Source organism: Ambystoma mexicanum, chromosome 3q, assembly GCF_040938575.1.
Source record: "Ambystoma mexicanum isolate Mex_15411 chromosome 3q, UKY_AmexF1_1, whole genome shotgun sequence".
NCBI classification, from domain to species: Eukaryota; Metazoa; Chordata; class Amphibia; order Caudata; family Ambystomatidae; genus Ambystoma; species Ambystoma mexicanum.
Genome location: NC_090926.1, coordinates 1,046,992,524 through 1,047,015,656, shown reverse-complemented (window position 1 = coordinate 1,047,015,656; position 23,133 = coordinate 1,046,992,524). Strand labels below are relative to the sequence as shown.

Below are 23,133 nucleotides of genomic sequence, written 5' to 3'. Positions count from 1 at the left end.
ACATCTCAACCTGAACATGACACATCAATGCCATACATAACACCAATGCCGCACATCAATGACAACATGCCGGACGCACAAGCAGGCCACCATGGGTATGTCAAGCAATGCATGATTACACTAAACATGATTACAACTGTGCCAATGCCGCAAGTGTGATTAGGTAAAGAGTAGCATAAACTGCAATAATGGGTGGGAAGACATCGTTCCGCATCCACAGTACATCCGCATCAGCATGCAAGTAGACACCCTGCATCATCTGTACAATGCAATCCACACTAGTAGACCATTGTGCAGTACACAATGCATCAAATGAACCTGTGTGCATTCATCCTGGGACGTGTGCATGTCAACACCAAATAGCTGCAGCCATGGCCATTATTCCTAAAGGTGTCAGGTTAGATGACTCACACATACCTATTTGTGCTCCCATGCAAGTGATGGAGGCTATCCCTTGAAGCTGTGGCTATTTACCCCTGTACGGAACCCGCAGAACAGGCATGAAGAGGAGAACAATCGGGTTCATACCCATCCCCGTGTTGTGATTGAGCAGACCTTTGGCCTGTTGAAGGCACGGTTCCACTGCCTAAGCAGGTCTGCTGGAGCACTCCTCTATGGGCCTGAGAAGGTGGCAAAGATCACCATGGTCTGTGTCATGCTGCACAACATGTGCATCCGAAGAAACGTACCACTGCCACCTGACATTGACATGCATGCACCGGGTGAGGATGATGATGAGGATGATGATGGAGGAGAAGCAGCACCCCTGGCAGTACGTGATGTATAAGATGGCCGTGCTGTACGCCAATCACTGATTGACGAATACTTCTGAACCACAGGGACGTTGATGGTTATGTGTCAGTACTACACTGAGCACTGGGATCGTGTGGACATGGACACAGGGAGTGTGGGGAGTTTGGCACTGTGCTCTGTCATGAATAAAATGTACACACACAAAATTAAGAATATCCAGTCATGAAATGATTATGAACACAACGGGTGTATTAAGAAAAATAACAACATGGTGCTTCCTCCGTCCGCCACTCACACGCCCTCCTCCCTTCCCCCAAAACACCCAAACAGCCATACCCCCCCAAACAACCCATACCCCACAAACAACCCATACCCCCAAAACAACCCATAACCCCCAATAAACACCCCCATAACCACCTCAACACCACCTCCCCCCCTCACCCATTGTCATCCCACACACAATGTGGTTGGACTGGCTATTTCTGGACATTTTTGTGTCGGGGGCAGCATTTCTGTGCACCTTGCACTGTGCCTCGTCATCCGCACAGGGCTTGAGGGTGTCAAGCTTGCAGGTGTGGTCGATGGGGTGGAGGCGGAGGGATTCTGCACCGCCGGTGCAGGTTACTGCTGCTGCATATGTTCCAGCATCCTGCTAAGGACCTGTGTGATGGCTCCTAAACTGTCACGTATCATTATTGCACTCGAATTGATGGCCGCAATGGTTCCAGCATTCACCTCCTGTATCTCACGGCGTGTTTGCTCACCCTCGGCCACATACTGGTGCACCAGTTCGATCAGTGAGTCCTGGCGGGCCTCAACCCTCAACAGGCGTGCCTCCATATCAGTGGGGGCTGTGGAGGTTGAGGGTGCTGTGGCTGGGTGGGCCATTGCAGGGCTGGCCTCTGGGGTGCTTGTCAGTTGCGGACCCTGCAGTTGAATCGCTGATACCTGTATGGGATGGGGCTGGAAGATGTGCCCTGTGTGGAGTGGTGGGGGGTGGACAGGGGACTTGGTGTGCGGGTACATTCGAGATGGATGTTGCCGTCAATGCTCTCATATTCTTCTGCTTGCACATCCACATCACTGAGGGGGGCTGTGGCTGCTGCCTCACCCACGGAACTGGTGGCAGCAGTCTGCGTGCCATCAGGCTCGCCTTCAGCAATTGTTGCTGAGTACTTGCAGTCTCGTCCGCTGCTCTTGTCTCCTCCTCAGCCAGCCTGGCCTCTACAGGCGCCTTGGGTTGCACTCTGGCCCGCGGTGCTGTCCCGGAGGTGGAAGGCACAGTGCCCTGTGGTCCGCCCCTGGATTTTGATGCCCTTGGGGCAGAGTCCTGCCTTTCACCTTCTTCATCAGGGCCTGTGGGGGAAAAAGAGATGCAGGGCATCAGTGATGGTGTTACATGCAAGATGAGTTGGTGCGGTACAGTATTTGATTTCTCATGCATTGCATTCTTATAGGTGTGTCACACAGGGTACTTTCAAGGGGGGGGTGGCATATTGGCATAAGCCGTGGCCTCTCCATTTGGTACTGATGTGTACCAGGGGGCATACCGTTGTATAGCGGTTTGTGTGATGTGTGACATGTGATTGGTCCCTGTGTGTTGGGTGTCTGTTGGTAATGGGATTGGCACGCAGCATGCATTTCATTGTGCCAGGATTTGGGCCTCCATCTGGACATGGATCTGTATATGTTTGTAAGATGGGCTATGCATTGGCTTGGCTCACTTTCACATCTGTTGTACTACGTCATGGTTTGGCCTAATAGGGTTTGCGTGGTCACTCACCTCTTTCTCCCGTCGCTGCACCTGTCTCCATTTCTCCAAAGCCTTCTATGGACTCCATTTGTATGGTGGTGCTGCAGGTCTCTTCCCAGTGCATCAATTTAACTGGTGAGTGGCCACCTGTGGCCATGGTCTCCCTGCGATTGGATGGCAGGATATTACGGATCCCGAGACGTAGGTCATCCCATCGTTTTTTACTTTGACTGTTCGAGGGGTGGTGCCAACTGCTGACACCTTACGTGCAACCTCCTCTCATATTTCTATTTTTCTCATTTGTGCTTCCCTTTTGAGGTTGTTTGCAAAAACCTCCTCTGCATAGACTACAAGGGTATCAAGCCAGCATGTTTAGCTCCTCATTGGAGAAGCACTTCTTGCGCAGGCGGGGGGTAGTTTTGTGGGTAGCCTTGGACATGCTGGAAGGTATGGCCATGCTCTCTACTCTGTAGCACTGCTGGAATTAAAGGATTGCAATGGACTGTGCTTTTAGAGATGGCCGCTGGAGCCTTTCCTGTCTCGACGCAATGACGTTACTCCCGGGTCCGGTATTACGAGCCCAGTATTAGCATGATGTTATTACCGGGTCGTTATTAAGGGGATGCTCCTAGGCAGAGGCGGTATCGGCGGGACCCGTGCTGGCGCTATCGGGGGTTGGAGGGCCTTTACCGGCATGGCGGTGCTGCCATTACCAGCATGGGGGTTTGCACGTGCTTGCGCACTCGTAATCAGTCGCTATTAGCGGCGTCAAGGGTGCACGGATGTGCTATTACCTCCATGCCGGTAATGACTCCATTTTTAGCGGGATTCTTGTAATGAGGCCCAATGACTGAGACAGCCCTGCCCGAAACTGGTATGAATGCAGTGTGTAGTGTTGAATGGCTGGGTCCCAATACACATTCCTTGTTGTGAGTGTCTGAGAGGGAGGAGTATGGCCTGAATGCACTGTATGCCTGATTGGCTGACTGATTGCATGAATGCCCTTCTGTATGATTGGCTGCTGAGTGTGACCCAGCAGTGTGGATGAGAGACATAATAGTATATCTGGGGACCTCTCACCACTGGAAATTGTTCATAAACTGAGTTAACACTTGAAGAGTAACTGAAACTGCTTTTCCTTGACGCCCAGCTGGAAGAAGAAGAACTGCTGCTGCATTTGTTTCAACCCGATCCGAAAGCTGTCGAGTTCATCAAGGGCTGATCCGAGAGAGGACCTGGTTAGGCGCCCTCTTCCCCTGCTCCGAGGGGCCATCGAGCACCTCTAACCTTTGCCGAAGCTCCCTGGAAGTCAGACCCTCGAAAGGCTGCCGACCGGAGACTGGGACCACAGAGGAGAACGAAGTAAAGCACCCGGACATCGACGCTATCAAAGTCCATTGCCGTCAACCAGGGTTCGGAGTATCGCTGTAACCGCTGAAGGCCCGTCGAAGCCGGGTTGCCAGAAGAGGGGACCGCTTGATGCCGTGCCACCGACGACCAGAGCCACGCGCTCCTTTGCCTAAGACTTTTGATTCATGGACGCGCTCGTCTGCACCGCCGCCTGCCTTATCCTGCCGGAGAAGGCCAGGCTGTCGACGCGCCAAGGAACATCCGCCGGTGCGTTTCCTGCCACCTGAAGACCACAAAGACTTCGATGACTCGATGCCCTTGTCGGGCCACAGTTCTTCAGAAACTCTTTGCGGTCCTGAACTATCAAACACTGAGGTGTCCCACACACCTCATCCTCGCAGGACGCCACTGACAAGCACCGTCTGGATCGACGCTGTGGTCTTGGCACCATCAAACTTTTCATCGACGCCGTCGATGCCAAGTTCACCTTCTTCTCGACGCCACTTGACGATCAGTGGCTCCTGCTTAAAGGGAGTCACTCAAGAAGGATCCATTGATGCCTCATCAAAGAACTCTGCTCTACCAGGTACATTGATGGGTGGGGGGTAGAAACCTTAAAGAAGGAAATAAGACTTATAGAACAATATATGGACTGGCTTGTGATATATGTTTAATTTACAGGTTGCCGAGGTGGGGGGATCTCCACACAGAATTGTGCCTAGTTGGTAGGGGTCAATATTCTGCCCATTGTTCTAACCAACTGCTTTCCTCCTATATCCATCGTTGGTTACTTTTATTCCTTGATCTGTGTGACATTTGACCAGAGTATAGTTGATGCACTTTAATGAGATCTGATAATAATTGTGGTACCGCTTTAGAACTGTATATATTTGCCATTGTGAATTTTCTGAGCACAAAGTGAGTTATTGTGATAGTGTACAAAACCTTGAATATTCATTATATAAAGACTGTGTTTTAACTAATACAGTGTGTCGACATTCCTTTGTGGGAGCTTGGGGACTACACTGGACTTAAGAACCAGCCTGTATCACCTCCTGAGAAGCTAAGCCTTGATTGCTCGACCAGCGCTACCCTACAGAGAATCTTGGCTGGGGTCCTCTGTGCCTCTCCTTTGCCGTATAGAGAGCAGGATTACAGACACCCCCCTCTAGTCTTTACAAGTACCACCAACCGCAAACCTCAGGTGCCTTCTGGGCCTGTGATGAATGGGCACATGAAGTAAGCACCCTGAAGGTCCAATGACACCATCCAATCCTGAAGCTGGAGGGCCTGAAGGATCTGACAAAGGGTAACCATCTTGCAATTAACCTTCCTGAGGAACTTGTTCAAGTATGTCAAGCCCAAGATGGGTCTCAATCCCCTGTCCTTTTTGGGGATTAGAAAGCAAAGGCCAAAGTGTGGAGTGCCGCATCAGAAGGCTCATTCTCTTCATAAATTGATGATAAAGACTTGAAGAAATATTTTCTCGGTGCAGGTTTAGAGTGTTCTCCTGTTAAAGGTGTTGACTGCTTCGAGTCTGTCGTCGTCGGCTTTTTTGGGTTCAACGGCATTGACATTCTCGACACTGGAGACATTGACGACCTTGACACCAACAACGTCGATGGCTTCGACACCGATGGCGTCCATGAAGCCTTTTTCAGAGACAACTCACTTGAAGGGACAGACCATCAACTCGAAGGAGACCGATGAAATTTCATCAGATCGAGGCCTCAATGCTCTCAATGGGTCAATGACTTACGTCCCGGACTGAAGGGCGCACAGAATTTAGCCTTTGACTTCACTTTATTGCTTTTATGCAGCAGAACAGGAGCATGGCTTCTCTCCCTGTCCTCTGAGGGGGCCGGGGCCTCCTTCTCGAATATCTTCAACATCTCTCTCCATAACTCTTCCCACTCGGCAGGAGTAGAGGAGTTAGTCGGACATGAAATTCTCTCAGGAGAGGAATCACTGGAGGATGATGGAGATCTGTCATGCCTCTTCTTTGACTTCTTAGTAGAAGACGAAGAATGGTGAGACCCACTCATCCTTTTTTGGATGATATTCTCTAAAGAGAGATTCCTCTCTACTCATCAGAAAATCGGATTTTAGATTGGGATGAAGGGTAATTCGAGGGGGTCCCACCCAGCGCTAGTTTCCCTTTACACTCTTTTAGAGCCTTATCGGTTATTGCCTGATAGGAGTCATAATCAGCCGTTCAATGCCTTTTGCACAGACACCTCAGATGCACTCAATGAGGGTCAATGATCGACATTTTGACATTGCAATCACAGCATTTCTTCGGTGCCGATGGAGCTGCTGATGAAGACATTTTCTCTCGAGTGTCATAGTTCATATTAAAAAACTGAAGCACGCCATAATTCTTTTGAAGTTATAGCTGTGTCGGAAAAACAGAACTGAAGCCAAAGGGTGCTGCATGTGCTATACATACAGGCGGTGGCGTCAACCTCCGGATAGAGGCCCTCAAGGGACGTTGAGTCGACGGAATCGAAGCACAGCGCCCTATGCCGAAAAAAAACCTCTGAAGCAGCTGAAGCTGGAAAAGATATATCAAAAAATGAGGAATACATGTGAGGACACAATCCATTCAAAAGTTTGCCTTAAATGTCAACTAAAAATTGTAAACACCCTCTTATTTGCCAGCAAGATTGAGTACCATGCAAATGGTACTTGACCTTCATAAAATCTTCTTGAATCTCCAAGCGTTCTAGGAGCTTCCACGAGTCATGCATACACATTTCATTTCTTGAAAATGTTTTTAAAGAATGATACAAAAGCAAAGAAAGAATCTGAGAAAGCTACTGGTCCAGGATTTAGAAGTCCATTCAGTTTATGGCTGATCTACAAAAGTACAAAGGCTACACAGGGTGCTAAAGTGAAATGTAAAAAAACTTATAAGAATGTGAAGCTTGCAACACAGAGTATTCTATAACCATTTGTTTTGGCCTTCTCCTCGGACCTCAGGATCCAGCATTCATCCTCTAACACGCCACAGATTCCTTCCTGTCATGCCAGATATTGAAGAACCACATGTAGTGGTCCTTGGTGCCCTCTGAAACTTGCTGCAAGCCTTGAAAACTGGTTTCTTACTCAATTTAGCAAAAATAATTCAGAAAAATGCAATCAAATTAAACAACAAAAAACAGAATTAAATTCTATCGTGGTGGTTGGTCACACCGTTCTGTAAACTGTGGCTTCTGAAAAGCATCTGTTGGGCTCAGGACATGTGGTACTTCTTATACTCTTGACACAGGCACTTCCAGTGGAGGCTGCGAGGTGCCACATGCAGCACCACATGGATAGGTGGCACGGCCTGACACTGTGTAAGCTAGACTGAAAAATGTCCAAGGTTCCAGCCTGCATGCTTGACATTTCAAAGACAAGGGGCCTCATTCCGAGATGGGCGGTAAAGGTTAACGGTCACCGGTAAGGAACCCGGTGCCAGTAAACCCTTACCGCCAAATTCTGAGTTCCCTTAGCGGGTGTGGTCTGGTCTGACCACACATCCTTTGCGGGTCCCGCTAAGGTATCAGGGCGCTAATAACGGGCCCGCTATTTGCGGTCCCTTAATTAGAGCCTTCCCCATTGCCATTGAGCCCTATGCGGGCTCAAATGGGAATGGTATTTAGAAGGGGGACTTAACAGGTCCGCATAGGTTGGAATGCCCCGGTAAGTCCCCATTCCACTTACCTGGACCAGGGTTTGGAGGCAGCCATGGCGCTAATAGCGGCATGGCTGCCTCCAAACTCGTAATGAGGCCCAAGGAATTTGCAGAGGGGATAGTATCAATAATTAACATTAGCTTCTTTTGTATAAACATAGTTTGATATGGAAAACCCACACTTCCAGAGCACTTGCCTTTTAAGTGAGTGCATAAGATTGAAATGCCTCTTTTAAATCTACATTTTTCTTTGCATATTTTTGTTATTTATGAAATGGCCAACACCTTAATTTGCTTCTGTGTTAATAGAAAAGAAAAGTGATTCCTTTTTCCACATCTAGAAATTTCACATAAAGGAATGTCTGCAATTATTCAAATACAATTTTATACCTGGGCAGGGTAGTCAAATATCCATTGCTCTCTAGGCTTTTCTTCATATGTTACTGCACCTTCGGAAATAAGATGGCGTAGCGTTGCACACATTCGGTCCAGCACTCGATTTAACCAGACTTCAACCTATAGTTATTTGTTACAAATGCAAAGGGAAACAAATCCACAAAAGCACTGATTACTTTTCATTTGTTTAAGTGAATCTTTCCATTTTAGATTATAAAAGCATTAAAACAGTATATGTTCAGGCAACAACTATTCTCCCAGTACAGCATTCATTAACACATAAAAAACACCTTGAATGTACACTCTGTTCAGGGAGTATTGGGTTGAACAAAAATAATACAACAGTATAGGCAAGCGTACTTCTAAGTAAGACGAAGCACAAAGTCTTTGGAGGAGCTACTGTGAGCCTGTTGGGCTACATTCTGGGCACAGTTTAGTTCAAAGGAAGATTGACAAGGGGGGGTCCTGGGAGTCTCTCTGCCAGACATTAGTCCTGGTTACGAGAGACTTACCCAGAGTCTTTAGCTCACTATCTTTCACAGAGAAGAAATATCCCAAACATATCAGTCTTTGTCCTGCCCTGGGGCAGTCCAGCACCGAAATGCTAGGCAATTCTCCTCTGAACAAGAGTACCAACAGCATCCCCAGACACGTGTTTCGGTCTGGTTGGACCTCATCAGTAGGGAGGAGCTGTGCCTCTCTAAGAATAGTGAGCAAGGGGTCCACGTCTGGATTCCCCTAGTAACTTAGGGTGAGACCCAAAGTTACTTGAATATGCAAATTGACAAGGGGGGGTCCTGGGAGTCTCTCTGCCAGACATTAGTCCTGGTTACGAGAGACTTACCCAGAGTCTTTAGCTCACTATCTTTCACAGAGAAGAAATATCCCAAACATATCAGTCTTTGTCCTGCCCTGGGGCAGTCCAGCACCGAAATGCTAGGCAATTCTCCTCTGAACAAGAGTACCAACAGCATCCCCAGACACGTGTTTCGGTCTGGTTGGACCTCATCAGTAGGGAGGAGCTGTGCCTCTCTAAGAATAGTGAGCAAGGGGTCCACGTCTGGATTCCCCTAGTAACTTAGGGTGAGACCCAAAGTTACTTGAATATGCAAATTGACAAGGGGGGGTCCTGGGAGTCTCTCTGCCAGACATTAGTCCTGGTTACGAGAGACTTACCCAGAGTCTTTAGCTCACTATCTTTCACAGAGAAGAAATATCCCAAACATATCAGTCTTTGTCCTGCCCTGGGGCAGTCCAGCACCGAAATGCTAGGCAATTCTCCTCTGAACAAGAGTTCAAAGGAAGAGCAACAAAGCCCAGAGTATACTTTTCAGAGAAAGGCTGGGTTGGGATAACCAAGCCAAGTTAAAGATCAGGTATGGAGGACCAAGTGCTACTGTGATCGCAGGAGGAGCGCCGGTGTCCAGAGAAGAATTTCTCCAGTTATTCTCCGACAAGCCGGGGAAGATTAAGAATTCTGTGCACAAGATAGTGCTAAAGCAGGATGCCGTTTCGGTGAAGCCCAAAGTGAGACTTGTGCTGGTGAGGGAGGCGTTACAAGCACAACTGGAGACAATGTTGATGGACGGCATGATTGAGACTGTGGAATCATCAGAATGGTTGAGCCCAGTAGTCCTGAAAATAAAACAGCACTCAGAAGACATACAAGTCTGCATCAATGTGCGCAGTCTAAATCTGGAAATGGTCACGGACAGCTAACCGTTCCCCAGGATAAAGGAGATGATGAAGGAGGTCAATGTGTTTTCTAAACTCGCCATAAGAGAAGCATATCATGAAATCAGCCTTCATAAAGAGTTTAGGCCATTGACAGCAATAATAACTCTGTTCGGTACCTACCAGTTTACCTGCATGCCTGAAGTTTGGCCTGTCACCGGCAGCATAGGAATTTCAGAGCATGATGGGCTCTCTTCTCCGCAACACTGACAATGGCCCTCATTCCGAGGTTGGTGCTAGTCATGGCGCTATTAGCGCCATGACTAGCACCAATACTGGTACTGCCACCGACGTGGTGGTATGGTGATTTACCGGTCCATTCTGCCCTTTGCGGGACCGGTAAGTCCCCATTTGAAATGTCATTCCCCATTCCCATTTGAGCCCCCATAGGGCTCAACGGGAAGGGGGAAGGTGGCAATAACGGTACCGCAAATTGCGGTACCGTTATTGACCCCGGTATCCCTTTGCAGGTCCCGGTATCAGGCGTTAAGGGAAGGACCCGCAAAGGGACCTCGGAATAGGGCGCAAAGGGATTACCGGCACCAGTGTCATTACCGGTGCCCGGTACCCCTTTGCGCCCGGGTCGTAATGACCCCCAATGTGTATAAATTCCAGGACTATATTTTGATTTATGCAGATGATGTGGAGATGAATTACATTGTGCTTTGAAAAGTTCTAACCAAACTACAAAAAGTTGGGGTGAGGTTGCGTTTTGACAAGTGTGTGATCAAAAGTGGAGTACTTAGGCTGCAAGATCTCCAGAGAGGGGATCAGCCCGAGAAGGAACTTGTTGCAGGCCATAGTGGAAGCGTCAGCCAACAAAGAAGAACTGAGGTCGTTTTTAGGGCCTGGGAGAATATTATGCAAAATTTGTTCGCACATTTTCAGAGACAATCGCACCCATGATGGAGTTGCTGAAGAAGGAGGGCGCCAGGTACAAATGGTGTGAAGAGCAGTCAAAGGCATCTGAGGATGTCAAAGACTGTATCAGCCACGCCCCGTGTGTACAGCCCTTTAATCCAATGTGAATAACCATCATAACTACTGATGCCATCTCCTATGGGTTGGGAGCGGCATTGACCCAGAAGAGGGGTGATGCTTAACACATTGTGGCGTTTGCTGTCCCAGGCAGGATATAACTATTCCACATTGGAGAAGACAATGCTAGCATGTGACTGGGTAGTGCAGTACTTTAGGATGTACGTGTGGGGCACGAAATTTCAATTGATGACTGATCATAAACCATTAATCCACATGCTTGGTTCAGAAGGGACGAAAACGTCAATGCCTTGCCGGGCCCGCTTTGCTGCTAAGCTGCAAGAGTACATGTACGAGATCGTGCACATCGTGGGTTGGAAGAATGTCAAAGAAGAGTGTATGCCCAAGCTACCCGAAGCAAAAGATGCAGCAGCCAACTTCCACAAGGGGGAGTGTGTAGTGGCATCCTTGGGGGACCTCAGAAGCAATGAGTTCCTCTAAATGAGAGCGGGGCACTGGAAAGAGGAAACAGTAAATGATGCAACAATGCCAAAACTCACAGAATGGGCCAGGAATGGTTGGCCCGCCGAAAGATCAATTACTGAAGGCCTACGGCCGTATTGGAAAGTGGGCTAGGACATTTTTGAGAGCGAGTGGCTGTTAATGAGAGGTGATGAAGTTATTCCGTCGGTTGGTATGGTACGTGCAGGGCCCATGCAGGGAACCTTGGAGGTAACATGACGAGGAGACGAGTGAGAGAGTCCTACTGATGGCCTGGCATGGACCAGGATATAAGGATCATGGTCGAAAAGTGTATTGAGTGTATAAACAGCGACAAGAGGCTGAAGGTTAGACAAGCTCTGTTGTGTCCAACAGAGATACTGGAGGGCGTGTGGCACAAGCTGGGACTAGACATCATCTGTCCCCTGGAGGTGATGCCACCGGAATGCAGGTACAGGATATTTGTGGTTGAATATCTGTTGAAGTGGGTGGAAGCTGAGTTTGTGCCCGACATCATGACGGCACAAGTGTCCTCAACGATATTTTTCAGAGGGAAGGCCTGTCCAGAGAAATCGTCACAGACAATGGGATACAAATCGTCTCCAGAGAAATGGAAAAGTTCATGAAGGATAACAATATCCGGCAGCTGAAAGATACCCAGGCCAATGGGCTTGTGGAGAGGACCAATAGGTTCATTAAAGGGGCGTTGCAACTTGCCACGACGGCTAGCATGGATCAGTATATGACAGTCAAGGAGGCCATTTCCGCCCATCCGTAACCCCCAATTGGACCACAAATGTTTCCCTGTTTCGTCTGTAGAAGGGGTGAAGAGCAGAGAACTGTGATCATTGCAAATATGTAATGGAATCCAATGATGTGGGGAAAAAATGCTTCACCACCATGGTCATGAAAGAAATAGATAAATGCCTAGCAAAACACAATGATCGTAATGTGTTGGCATCGCAATCTGAAGTGCATCAAGACAGGAAAAATAAAACCAAACCAAAATGAAGCACTCAGCAAACTGTCTGAGAGGAAAACACGGGCAGAAGTTTGGCTAAATGAGTTGGCTGAACGTAACTTTCATATGTTAAACGGATGCACTTCAGGAGACATCTCGGATGCCCCTCGAGGCAACCAATCGTCAATTCTTAACTATTTCTTTATCACGGTAAATGCGCTTCATCGACTCGAAAAACTAGAGTTGGTCAAAATGCTGAGCAGCAATCACAAACAGGTGAAATAGACCCTGCTACTGGAAAAAAGCAAAACAAGACCTAAGTAGCAATCTATCAGAGAGGTAATTCCATCAGGAATCGTCTGCCCCTTAAGTGAGCAGAAGTGGCCCTTTTATGTGACCGATATAATCTGCCATCTAACATAAAGAGCATGGGATGCAACTATCTGCCCCTCATGAGAGACTTTTGTGAAATTAAGAGAGGAGGAATAAACTCACATTTTAAAGCCAAACACATCTTTGATGAAGAAATACAAGCAAAGAAAAAGAGCTAAAACGAGACATCGCATTACTCCACCGACTGGGAAACCTGACGACAAACCAACCATAAGAAAGCAGAGGCAAAAATATAAAAACTGGGTCAAATCGCACAAAGCAACAATATCCCAAAACGACACAGAATAAATGCTTGGGGCTCTTTTGCACAAAAATTCGCAAAATCTTTGGTCCATAACAAATTAAATAAGTGGCCATCAAAAAGCACATAGTATAAATGCAGTCACAGAAGACACATGGATCGCTTTCTTTGGCACTCTGTATGGAAATTTCTTGAATCAAGGTGCCCCTGTTGATCCACCAAACACAAAAACATTCTGGGATCTAAGTACAACGGGAACAGAGATTATAGATTTCATTAAGAAAGCAAGCAAATTGAGAGTCCCACGACCCGATAGTCTCTCGAATTTCATACTCAAATAGGCCCCAGAAGAATGGGGAACCTTCTGCTTGAACTCTTCAACACAATTGGTGACCTAGGAAAAATCCCTGACTCATCGAAAAAGTCGGTAGTAATAGTCATTTTCAAGACGGACTCCCAAGCGGATCCTGAAAACTACAGCCTGATTGCCTTTCTTGCAGTTTTGGGTAGGATCTACGCCAGTCTACTCTTGTCACGACTGAAGAAGTGGGCATCTAGCTCAGGGCAATTTGACATCAGATAATCTGGCTTTGACAAGGGGGTTGGCTGTTGCTTACATTTATTTCTCTTGAACATCCTTAAGCAAGAGCACTAACTAAAAACAAAGAAACCCACATTGCTCTAGTCTACTTCGTGCAACCTTTTGACAACGTAGATCGCAATCTAATGCGGGCAAAGTTGGCCTTTTGCAAAAGGTCCCCCAGATGTACTGTCCCCCATCATGGCTCTTTATACGGATATGTCCGTCCAAATAAAACTGAACTCGGAAGGGCTATTTTCCAGAGAAATAAAGACCATGAAAGGCTTAAGACAGGGCTGCCCGCTGGCATCAGAACCTTTCAACTTGTTTGTTTCCGATATGAAAGATGCTGTGAATGACAAAACATCCTATCCCCTAGGATAAACGGCAAACCACTGGGGCGAATGCTATATGCTGACGATTTGATCCTACTAGATCAAACCGAAATCGGCCTGCAACGCACATTAAACCTACTAGACAAATATGTGCAATCCAATGGCCTCAAAATAAACGCATCAACATAGGCCATCATGGTCTTCTAGAAAACAAGAGGAACTAACCGAAATTCCAAATTCAAGTGGCATTTGACAAAAGATCAGATTTGCCAGATATCAAATGTAAGATACTTGGGCATGGACATAAACTCAAGCCTTGTGACGCCCAAACAGCTGACTTGAAATCTAAAGTGAGGATTGTGACTATGCAGGGAAGAATCATCCAATGAAAATTTGGCATATTCTCCTCAATTCCCACACTTAACTTTTACAAACAGAAGGTTTGCCCAATCCTAACATACAGTGCAGAGGCCTCACTATGCATGTCATGGAAAATCTGATCAACCTTAGGGGGTACTTTTTGTAAACAAATTCTACATCTCCCACAATGCGTCCCAGTAAGCATAATAAGGCACGAGATGGGGCTACGGCCTTTGTATGCCACAGTAGTATGGAATTCATTAGAATTGTACCGAAAACTATTGGTAGAAGATTCACTGATCCAATTGAAATCCTAAAAGGAAATTAAGACAAGATCACAGACTGGGCTCTGAAGCTATGGCTCAAACGATGTTCTGTTCTCCTGTCAAACGCAGAGATATCAATTGATACCTTGAAAACTGACCTGGAGGCTGCCAGGAAAACAAATTTGTTAAGAGACTGGATTGGAACAGAATCAGAGAAATCAAAATTCTGTCTATACGCATGCATAGCGTAAGAGACTGAAGCCCTAAACAAAATCCCAATGTACCTGAGCAAATTCCCCTGCTCCTCAAATCGTCTTCAAAGCCCGTAAACAACTGGGAGAAGACAATGACGTACGTCGCTTTTGCAGTGAACCGAGAGAAACACTAAAACATCTGATTCTCCTCTGTACTCACATCAAAGATCTAAGAACAGAATATTTGGGCTTCTTTGGGAGAAACTTCCGAACTAAGAACGCTGAGGACTTGTGGTTAGGACTTTGCGATGGGAACAATCTCCGCCTCACACTAGCAGTAACAAAATTGCTGAAAGAAATCTCCAGAATGTCATTGTGAATATAAATTACAAATAGCTCTGCAGCTTCTGAAACTTGCTCACTAGATCTTTATTTCACCATCAAGTTGTCACTAAAGATATCACTTAAATAACATAAATTGTGCAGATAACACTAATGGTTTCAATAATGTTAATGAACAAACTTATAAATCAATGGGCCTCATTATAACTGTGCCGGTCCGGTACAATGCTGTTGGTAAGTTTACTGGCACCGTTGTTACCGGACTGGCGCAGTACGATTCTGCGGGCGGGTGCCGTCCCGTCTGCCAGGGTCAGTCCTGCCAGGCGAGACGGCACCCGCTCGCATAGTTCTCACGGGAGCACCGGCACCGTTGTAAACGGTGCCGGTGCTCCCGTGTCCCCATTCCCATGGAGTCCTAATGGACTCCATGGGAATGGGGATTAACAGAAATACCGGTGCCTGACTTTCGGGCTGCCGTGGATGTAATACTCTGGTGTTACCGGGAAGTCAGGTGCCAGTAATTTATTTTTTGGATCTGACGGCAACCCGCGTACCCGAAATGTGGCCCAATGTCTTTCTTATTTGTATTATGTCTTTCGCTTTTTGTGTGGTAAAGGTCTAAAATAAACCATATACCAATAAAAAAAAATACAAAAAATAAAAAACACTTGTTGCACCCCGGATGTCAAGAATAAGGCAGGATGACACCATAGAAATGAAGGATCTAGTGTGGAGGATGAGGAAAAGTAAGACGCAGATGAAGGACTGGAATGACAGAAGAAGAGCTGTCCAGGAGGGGGGACTTGGTCAGAATAAAGTTACCACAAAAGGATCCCACAACAGGATCTCGGTATATGTGTGCACCCAAGATGGGAGAAGATGGAACATGGAGCGAGTGGCTCTGTTTGAGAGGAAAGACAATGAACCCAGTGAACAGGAAAGTCGAGAACTGGGGCACAAGAAGAGAGAGAGACTGGTTGATAAATCAAACATGGTCAATCAGTAGCATGTGAGGAGAGAGACGCCAAAGATACCAGGAAAAGATACATACGGTAGAAGCCGAGGTGCAGACGGAGCAGAGTGAGGTGGGCGAGATCAAGCAGCAAAGTGAGGAGTGTAGGGAGAACTGGCTTCAGCGCGAGAGGAAGAGAAATGCACGATTTGCAGACTTGGTTATGAGGTAGTACCAAGCTGCTCAACAAAAGGAGGTATGTGGAGATTGAGTCTTGCGAGATGCGTCCTACTCTCACACAAGACTTGATGGCTGCTACATGCGCGGCAGCAGGCAGGTGGCCATTCAGAGCGTGGGGCAGTGCACAGTACACCTCGACCCTGGTGCTCCTACTGAACATTGTGGGAAGACCTCCAGGGCCACAGAGACTGCAGAGTGCTTTGAAACACAATTCTGTTGTATAGTCACCTAACAAATGCTCAATAAAATAAAATAAAAACATTGAATTCATTTATAAATAGTTTGTTTCATGCTCATGCACAATGAAGTAACTGTGCATCACCAAGCAGTCTGTACAGATGTTAATAAAGACGTCAACCCTCCATTCGCCAAGTGGACTCTTTTACGCCACAACATGATATAACTCCACAGGTCCCCAATTGAGCTACTCAGTTAAAGATTGGGATTCTATTTTTTTTTTTTTACAATCTCTTTGTTAAATAAAGCAATACAAAAGAGATCATGGTTATTATAGCTAACAACAAAATGCAATACATTTTTAACAGCATTATAGTGCATAATGAATACAAAAAAGGGTGATTCGTCTTTAATTAATAATGTCAAACGCTGTTGTTGGAAGCGGCTACTTGCAGTGCGGCTTGACAACACTTATTGGTTCCTTACTCTATTGTTTCGGGAGTTCCCAATTATTCGTATCAGTGTCAATTGAGAATGCGAGTCCGAGTTATCATTCCAGAGGGGAAGGGGAAGCATACGCTCACCCGTGTGGTTCGCCATCTGTCTTCATCTTGCTGAAAGATTTTATCCATCACCAGTGATTTTTGGATGCAGAGGATTGAGCCTCATTACTGCATCTTCTCGAGTTGGGTATGTAGTCGTGGGTTAGGATTCTTCTTGGTCTGTGTGGACTTGTCACAGTAGAGCTGGTCTCACAGGGTCTTCACCCTGATGGGCCAGTGGTTAGCAGTCGAAAGGGTTTGCAGTGGTGGCAGTGAGTCTTCTGATTAGAGTGTTCAGGTTCTGATCCAGTCCTTGGTAAAAGTTCTTAGTCAGCTTCGCTAGATGTTCGTCCAATATCTTGATGTCCAGTTTTCTGTGAAGGTCAACTATCCTTGAAGATTGGAGCTCCAGACGATATTCGCAGGGCCTTGTTTTGGACTATCTGAAGACTCTTCCGGTGTCGCTCATGGCAGGTCATCCATGCTGGGGAGGCATACATCAGGGTAGATCTGTTGATGGCCTTGTAGACGTTGATCTTTGTCCGGAGGAGCATGGACTTGGTCTTCAGGAGTGGGTACAATGCTGCCATCTTTCCTGTTGCCTTCTTCTAAGTATTCTCGATATGGCTTCCCCAGTTGAGTTTGCTGCCCGGGTTCACACCGAGGTAGCTGCTAATCTCCAATTTGATGATCTCCCCGTTGAGGCTGATGTGCGGGTGCACCTTGATCTTATTTCTGATGAACAGCGTTGCAGTTGTCTTGCTGGTGTCGCTTTCTATCCGCCAGTCGATGTACCACTTCGAGATGGTATCCAATGAAGCTTGCAGGTTCTTCTCCGCTTCCTTTTTGCTGAATGACTGGGAGATGACTGCAACATCATCCGCATACAGTGCCAGGTCGGTCTTGTGGAGATCTGTCGGGATGTCGTTGGTGAAGATGTTGTCAACTCTGGGAAAGGCCCAAAAGGCGAGAAAGAAAAGTTCATACAGTAGTTCACTCTTTGGACTATTGATGAGTCATGAGATCAAGTCTCTGTGGTTAGAGATGGGTGAGTGGGCTCTGTGGGTACCAGCCACTTAGGACTATTAATGAACAAATCAAAGACTGAAATTAAATGAAAAGAAAAATGACATTCAACAATTACTGTGTATTATTTCATACGTAATGATTTAAATTGAAAAGGCACTTGAATGATGAACACAGTTACATGATAGTTATTACACTGACAAGGAACACAACAGTGCTAAAGAAGGAGTAGTCAAAATATCTTATTTAGTGCAAATAAAACAATGATTACCAATGTGGTGCTCCGTAATGGCTCCTATAGCCATGAAGAAAGCAATATGCTTACAATGAATTTGTTTATTTTATAAGGTCAGTATGAGGTTAGGTAAGTAGAAGAGAAAACCACCTTTTTGCAGAAAACAGTTAAGAAATAGGGTCAAAACGTTTCATCATAATTTTCAACAATGAAGTATCGAGTGTGAATATTCTAAAGCATTAAAGAATTAACAATAAAATGAATTGAAATAAAGATTTTAAAGGATACATAATTCAATGTGTATGTAATAAACCAAATAGTTTCAATGTCCCATGTTCCTTAATAACATTGGGAAAGTCCGGGTCTTACTAGTACCTGTTAAACATTAACAGGGTAATTCATAGAATTTCGCACAAAAGTGGTGCACTCAGCTGGCGCACAGTGTCCCCGTGCGATACACTGTGCCAGCCGCGTGCGATAAAATCCTTTTCATCGCACAGCGTATTCATGGATTTTAGCCTCAAAAAGCAGCCGTGGCGCAGAGTGGCGCAGCGACCCTGCAGCAGCGCCAGTTACGCCCCCAAGAATGCCCTCGCACAAGGAAAAGCCTTCAAAATTCCCAAATCATCGCAAAGGGCTGCGCCAACCCTGGACCAGGTCACAGGGCTGCCAAACAGCAAACGCCAAGCGGGGAACGTGTATTTCAGTGGTTCTCGGGAAGTTTCACATGCGATTGTCCTGGGTACGTGTACATCAGGGGTGTGCGGGAAGTAACACACGCGATTCCATCAGGGCACGTGTATTCCAGGGGTGCGCGGGAAGTATCACACGCAAAAACAGCAGGGTACGTGCATTTCAGGGGTGCGCGGGAAGTATCACACGCAATTCCATCAGGGTATGTGTATTCCAGGGGTGCGCGGGAAGTATCACACGCAAAAGCAGCAGGGTACGTGTATTTCAGGGGTGCACGGGAAGTATCACACGCAATTCCATCAGGGTACGTGTATTCCAGGGGTGCGCGGGAAGTATCACACGCAAAAGCAGCAGGGTACGTGTATTTCAGGGGTGCACGGGAAGTATCACACGCAATTCCATCAGGGTACGTGTATTTCAGGGGTGTGCTGGAAGTATCACACGCGATTCCATCAGGGTACGTGTATTTCAGGGGTGCGCGGGAAATATTACACGCGATTCCATCAGGGTACGTGTATTCCAGGGGTGCGCGGGAAGTATCACATGTGATTCTATCAGGGTACGTGCATTCCAAAGGTGCGCGGGAAGTATCATAGCAAAAGCAGCAGGGTAAGTGTATTTCAGGGGTGCGCGGGGAGCACTACACGTGAATTGCCCATGTGGGTCCTCCCAGGTGTTCCCTCTACACCCTCCACGGCCCCTGCAGGCAGCCCACACCACAGGGGACTACCCTGCACATGTCCCGCAGGCAGCCCATCCACCATGCCCATGCCCCCCAGCCAACCCACATGTCACCTTGCACTAATGCCCACCAATGCATGTCCCCCTGCACCCCCACCACCCAGCAGTGCAGGGCACCCTCCACTAGGCCCCCACTCATGTGCCCCTGCACCCCCACCCCCCAACACTGTGGTGCACCCTCCACCAGGCCCCCACTCATGTCCAACTCATGTCTCCCAGCACCCCCACCCCCTGCATCCAGGGGCACCCTCCACCAGGCCCCCACTCATGTCCCCCTGCACCCCCACCCCCCAGCACTGTGGTGCACTCTCCACCAGGCCCCCACTCATGTCCAACTCATGTCTCCCAGCACCCCCACCCCCCTGCATCCAGGGGCATCCTCCACCAGGCCCCCACTCATGACTCCCAGCACCCCCCAGCACTGTGGGGAACCTGCCAGGAGGCCCCCACTCATGTCCCACTCATGTCTCCCAGCACCCCCACCCCCCAACACTGTGGGGCACCCCCCACCAGGCCCCCACTCATGTCTCCCAGCACCCCCACCCCCCAGCAGTCAGGGGCACCTGCCAGCAGGTACCCATTCATGTCTCCCAGCACCCCCACCCCCTGCATCCAGGGGCACCCTCCACCAGGCCCCCACTCATGTCTCCCAGCACCCCACCCCCCTGCATCCAGGGGCACCCTCCACCAGGCCCCCACTCATGTCTCCCAGCACCCCTATCCCCCAGCACTGTGGGGCACCCTCCACCAGGGCCACACTCATGTCCCCCTGCACCCCCACCCCCCAGCACTGTGGTGCACCCTCCACCAGGCCCCCACTCATGTCTCCTAGCCCCCCACCCCCAGCACTGTGGGGCACCTGCCAGCAGGCCCCCACTCATGTCCCACTCATGTCCCCCTGCACCCCCACCACCCAGCAGTGCAGGGCACCCTCCACCAGGCCCCCACTCATGTGTCCCAGCACCCCCAGCACTGTGGGGCACCCTCCACCAGGCCCACACTCATGTCCCTCTGCACCCCCACCCCCCCAGCACTGTGGTGCACCCTCCAGCAGGCCCCCACTCATGTCTCCTAGCACCCCCACCCCCAGCACTGTGGGGCACCTGCCAGCAGGCCCCCACTCATGTCCCCCTGCACCCCCACCACTCAGCAGTGCAGGGCACCCTCCACCAGGCCCCCACTCATGTGTCCCAGCACCCCCACCCCCCAGCAGTCAGGGGTACCCTCCACCAGGCCCCCACTCATGTCCCCCTGCACCCCCACCCCCCCAGCAGTCAGGGGCAGCCTCCACCAGGCCCCCACTCATGTCCAACCCATGTCCCCCTGCACCCCCACCCCCCAGCAGCCAGGGGCACCCTCCACCAGGCCCCCACTCATGTCCCCCTGCACCCCCACCCCCCAGCAGTCAGGGGCACCCTCCACCAGGCCCCCACTCATGTCCCCCTGTACCCCCACCCCCAGCAGTCAGGGGCACCCTCCACCAGGGCCCCACTCATGTCTCCCAGCACCCCCACCAGTCAGGGGCACCCTCCACCAGGCCCCCACTCATGTCTCCCAGCACCCCCACCCCCCAGCACTGTGGGGCACCCTCCACCAGGCCCCCACTCGTGTCTCCCAGCACCCCCACCCCCCTGCATCCAGGGGCACCCTCCACCAGGCCCCCACTCATGTCTCCCAGCACCCCCATCCCCCAGCACTGTGGGGCACTCTCTACCAGGCCCCCACTCATGTCCCCCTGCACCCCCACCCCCCAGCAGTCAGGGGCAGCCTCCACCAGGCCCCCACTCATGTCCAACTCATGTCCCCCTGCACCCCCACCCCCACCAGTCAGGGGCACCCTCCACCAGGCCCCCACTCATGTCCCCCTGCACCCGTACCCCCAGCACTGTGGTGCACCCTCCACCAGGCCCCCACTCACGTCTCCCAGCACCCCCACCCCCCAGCAGTGCGGGGCACCTGCCAGCAGGCCCCCACACATGTCCCCCAGCCAACACGTCATCACAATCCAGATCCCAGGCGCCTATGCCCACCCAAATCCCACCCCACGCCACCCAAGTCCAAACGCCCAACCAAGCTTTACATCCATTCAAAATTGAAATACCCATTACATGATAGAAATAAGCAGTATGCGCATGAGTACAAGTCCGTCAGACCCACACAATGGCAACACATGACTGTGAAAACCCACATTGTGACAGGCATGAAACCAATGAGAGAAGTCACACATTGAAGTAAGAAACAAAAATGTATTACAGTGTAAATGAAGTGAATGAAATCAAAACAAACAATAATGGCAACAAAAATCAAAATGCAGCATGTCCACAAAAATAATAAACAATGAAAATGGGAATCCAAAGTAACCGTAATGAAATTGTGTCCAAAGTCACCGTCCAACAAAGCAAATCCAAAGGGAAAGTAAAGTCAAAATCCATTGCCCCATGGTGAAAAAATAATAAAAGATGAAGGCCACAAATCCACTGTCAAACTATGTACAAAGATCAAATCCAGGGTCCATGATCCCACCGATGTAAATGAAACCTACAATAAAAGCCACCTAACTAATAACTATATACAAAAAGTGGGGCATAGTCCAAGCGCCCCAAATTAAAAAAAATAAAATAAAACCTAACACTAATTAACTATATACAATGGCAGCGGGCTAGTCCAACGGCTCACTTCTGGATGTTGTGGGCCAGGGCATCATCGAACTCCTGCTCAATGTCCCGGAGGCGGTCCTGGTCCATGGCCCCGAGGGTCTGCAGAGACGACGACACATTCTCCTCCAACTCCCTGCAGATTGCATCGAGCAATCGGCCTGCCTCAGGGCCCTCCACTTGGAGTTTTCCGCCGTGACCATCGTGAGCCGTGCCTCTTCTGCCCACTGCCGCTCCGCATCTATGGCATGGCCCAACCGCTGCACACGGAAGATACTTCCCGTCCTGGGTCCTCCTGCCCTCCGGCCGGTGCCTGTCCCTCCGATGTCGAAGGCCCCGAGCCATCGTGGCTCCCACCTACAGCCTCCTGCTGCTGCTGCTGCTGTCCATGTGCCCTGTCCGATGGTGCCTGCACATCCTCCTCCAGCTGGGGTGCAGTTGTTGATGTGGCCCCTCCTGCTGGACGTCCGACTCCCGACTGTGGCAGGGATCTCTTGTCCACCATCCTGGCCGCACGGTCAGAGGCAGCTCCACAGGGCACCCAGGTGATACATGGGTGGGAAGATGGCATGGAGGACGACTGGGGCATAGGGGGTTCCGTTGAGGAGGGGGTCGGAACAAGGTCCAGGAAACGGATGAATCCGGCCATGGTGAGCTGTCCCAGTGGGTCAAAGCGGTTAACGAGCCATGCGAGAAGACGTGCAGTCTCATCATGGAAAGAGTGCAGGTCAGCTCGCATGGCCCGTTGACACAACGCCACCCCACCCTGGACAGGCTCAACCTGTTGCAGGATAGCCACATCCGCAGGGAGAGGAAGGCCAGTTGGTGTAAGCCAATCCCCTCCCTGAGAACGGGTCTGGAGGTAGGCATCCCTGCTGGTGCAAGATGATGCAGTGACAGGAGCAGGGACAGGATTGCACGCAGGCACCTCCGCGGTGGCCTGTGCTGCCACCTGCCCCTGGCCCTGCACTGCACCACTAGCACCAGTGGAATCCCCACCTCCAGACCCTGCCTCTGTTGCTTGCACGGCCTCCTCCTCCACCAAACCCCCCCAACA

At 49.3% G+C, this 23,133-nt stretch overlaps 1 protein-coding gene across 1 annotated transcript in view; it reads right to left on the bottom strand.

Annotated features, from left to right (window-relative positions):
• The window catches only part of DNAH17 (dynein axonemal heavy chain 17), an 8,024,690-nt gene that overhangs the window by 4,467,451 nt on the left and 3,534,106 nt on the right, over window positions 1–23,133 (bottom strand). Inside the window, exon 31 of the mRNA XM_069655242.1 lies at window positions 7,926–8,051. Within this exon, the coding sequence (XP_069511343.1) occupies window positions 7,926–8,051 (126 nt within the window). The remainder of the gene's footprint in view (window positions 1–7,925; window positions 8,052–23,133) is intronic.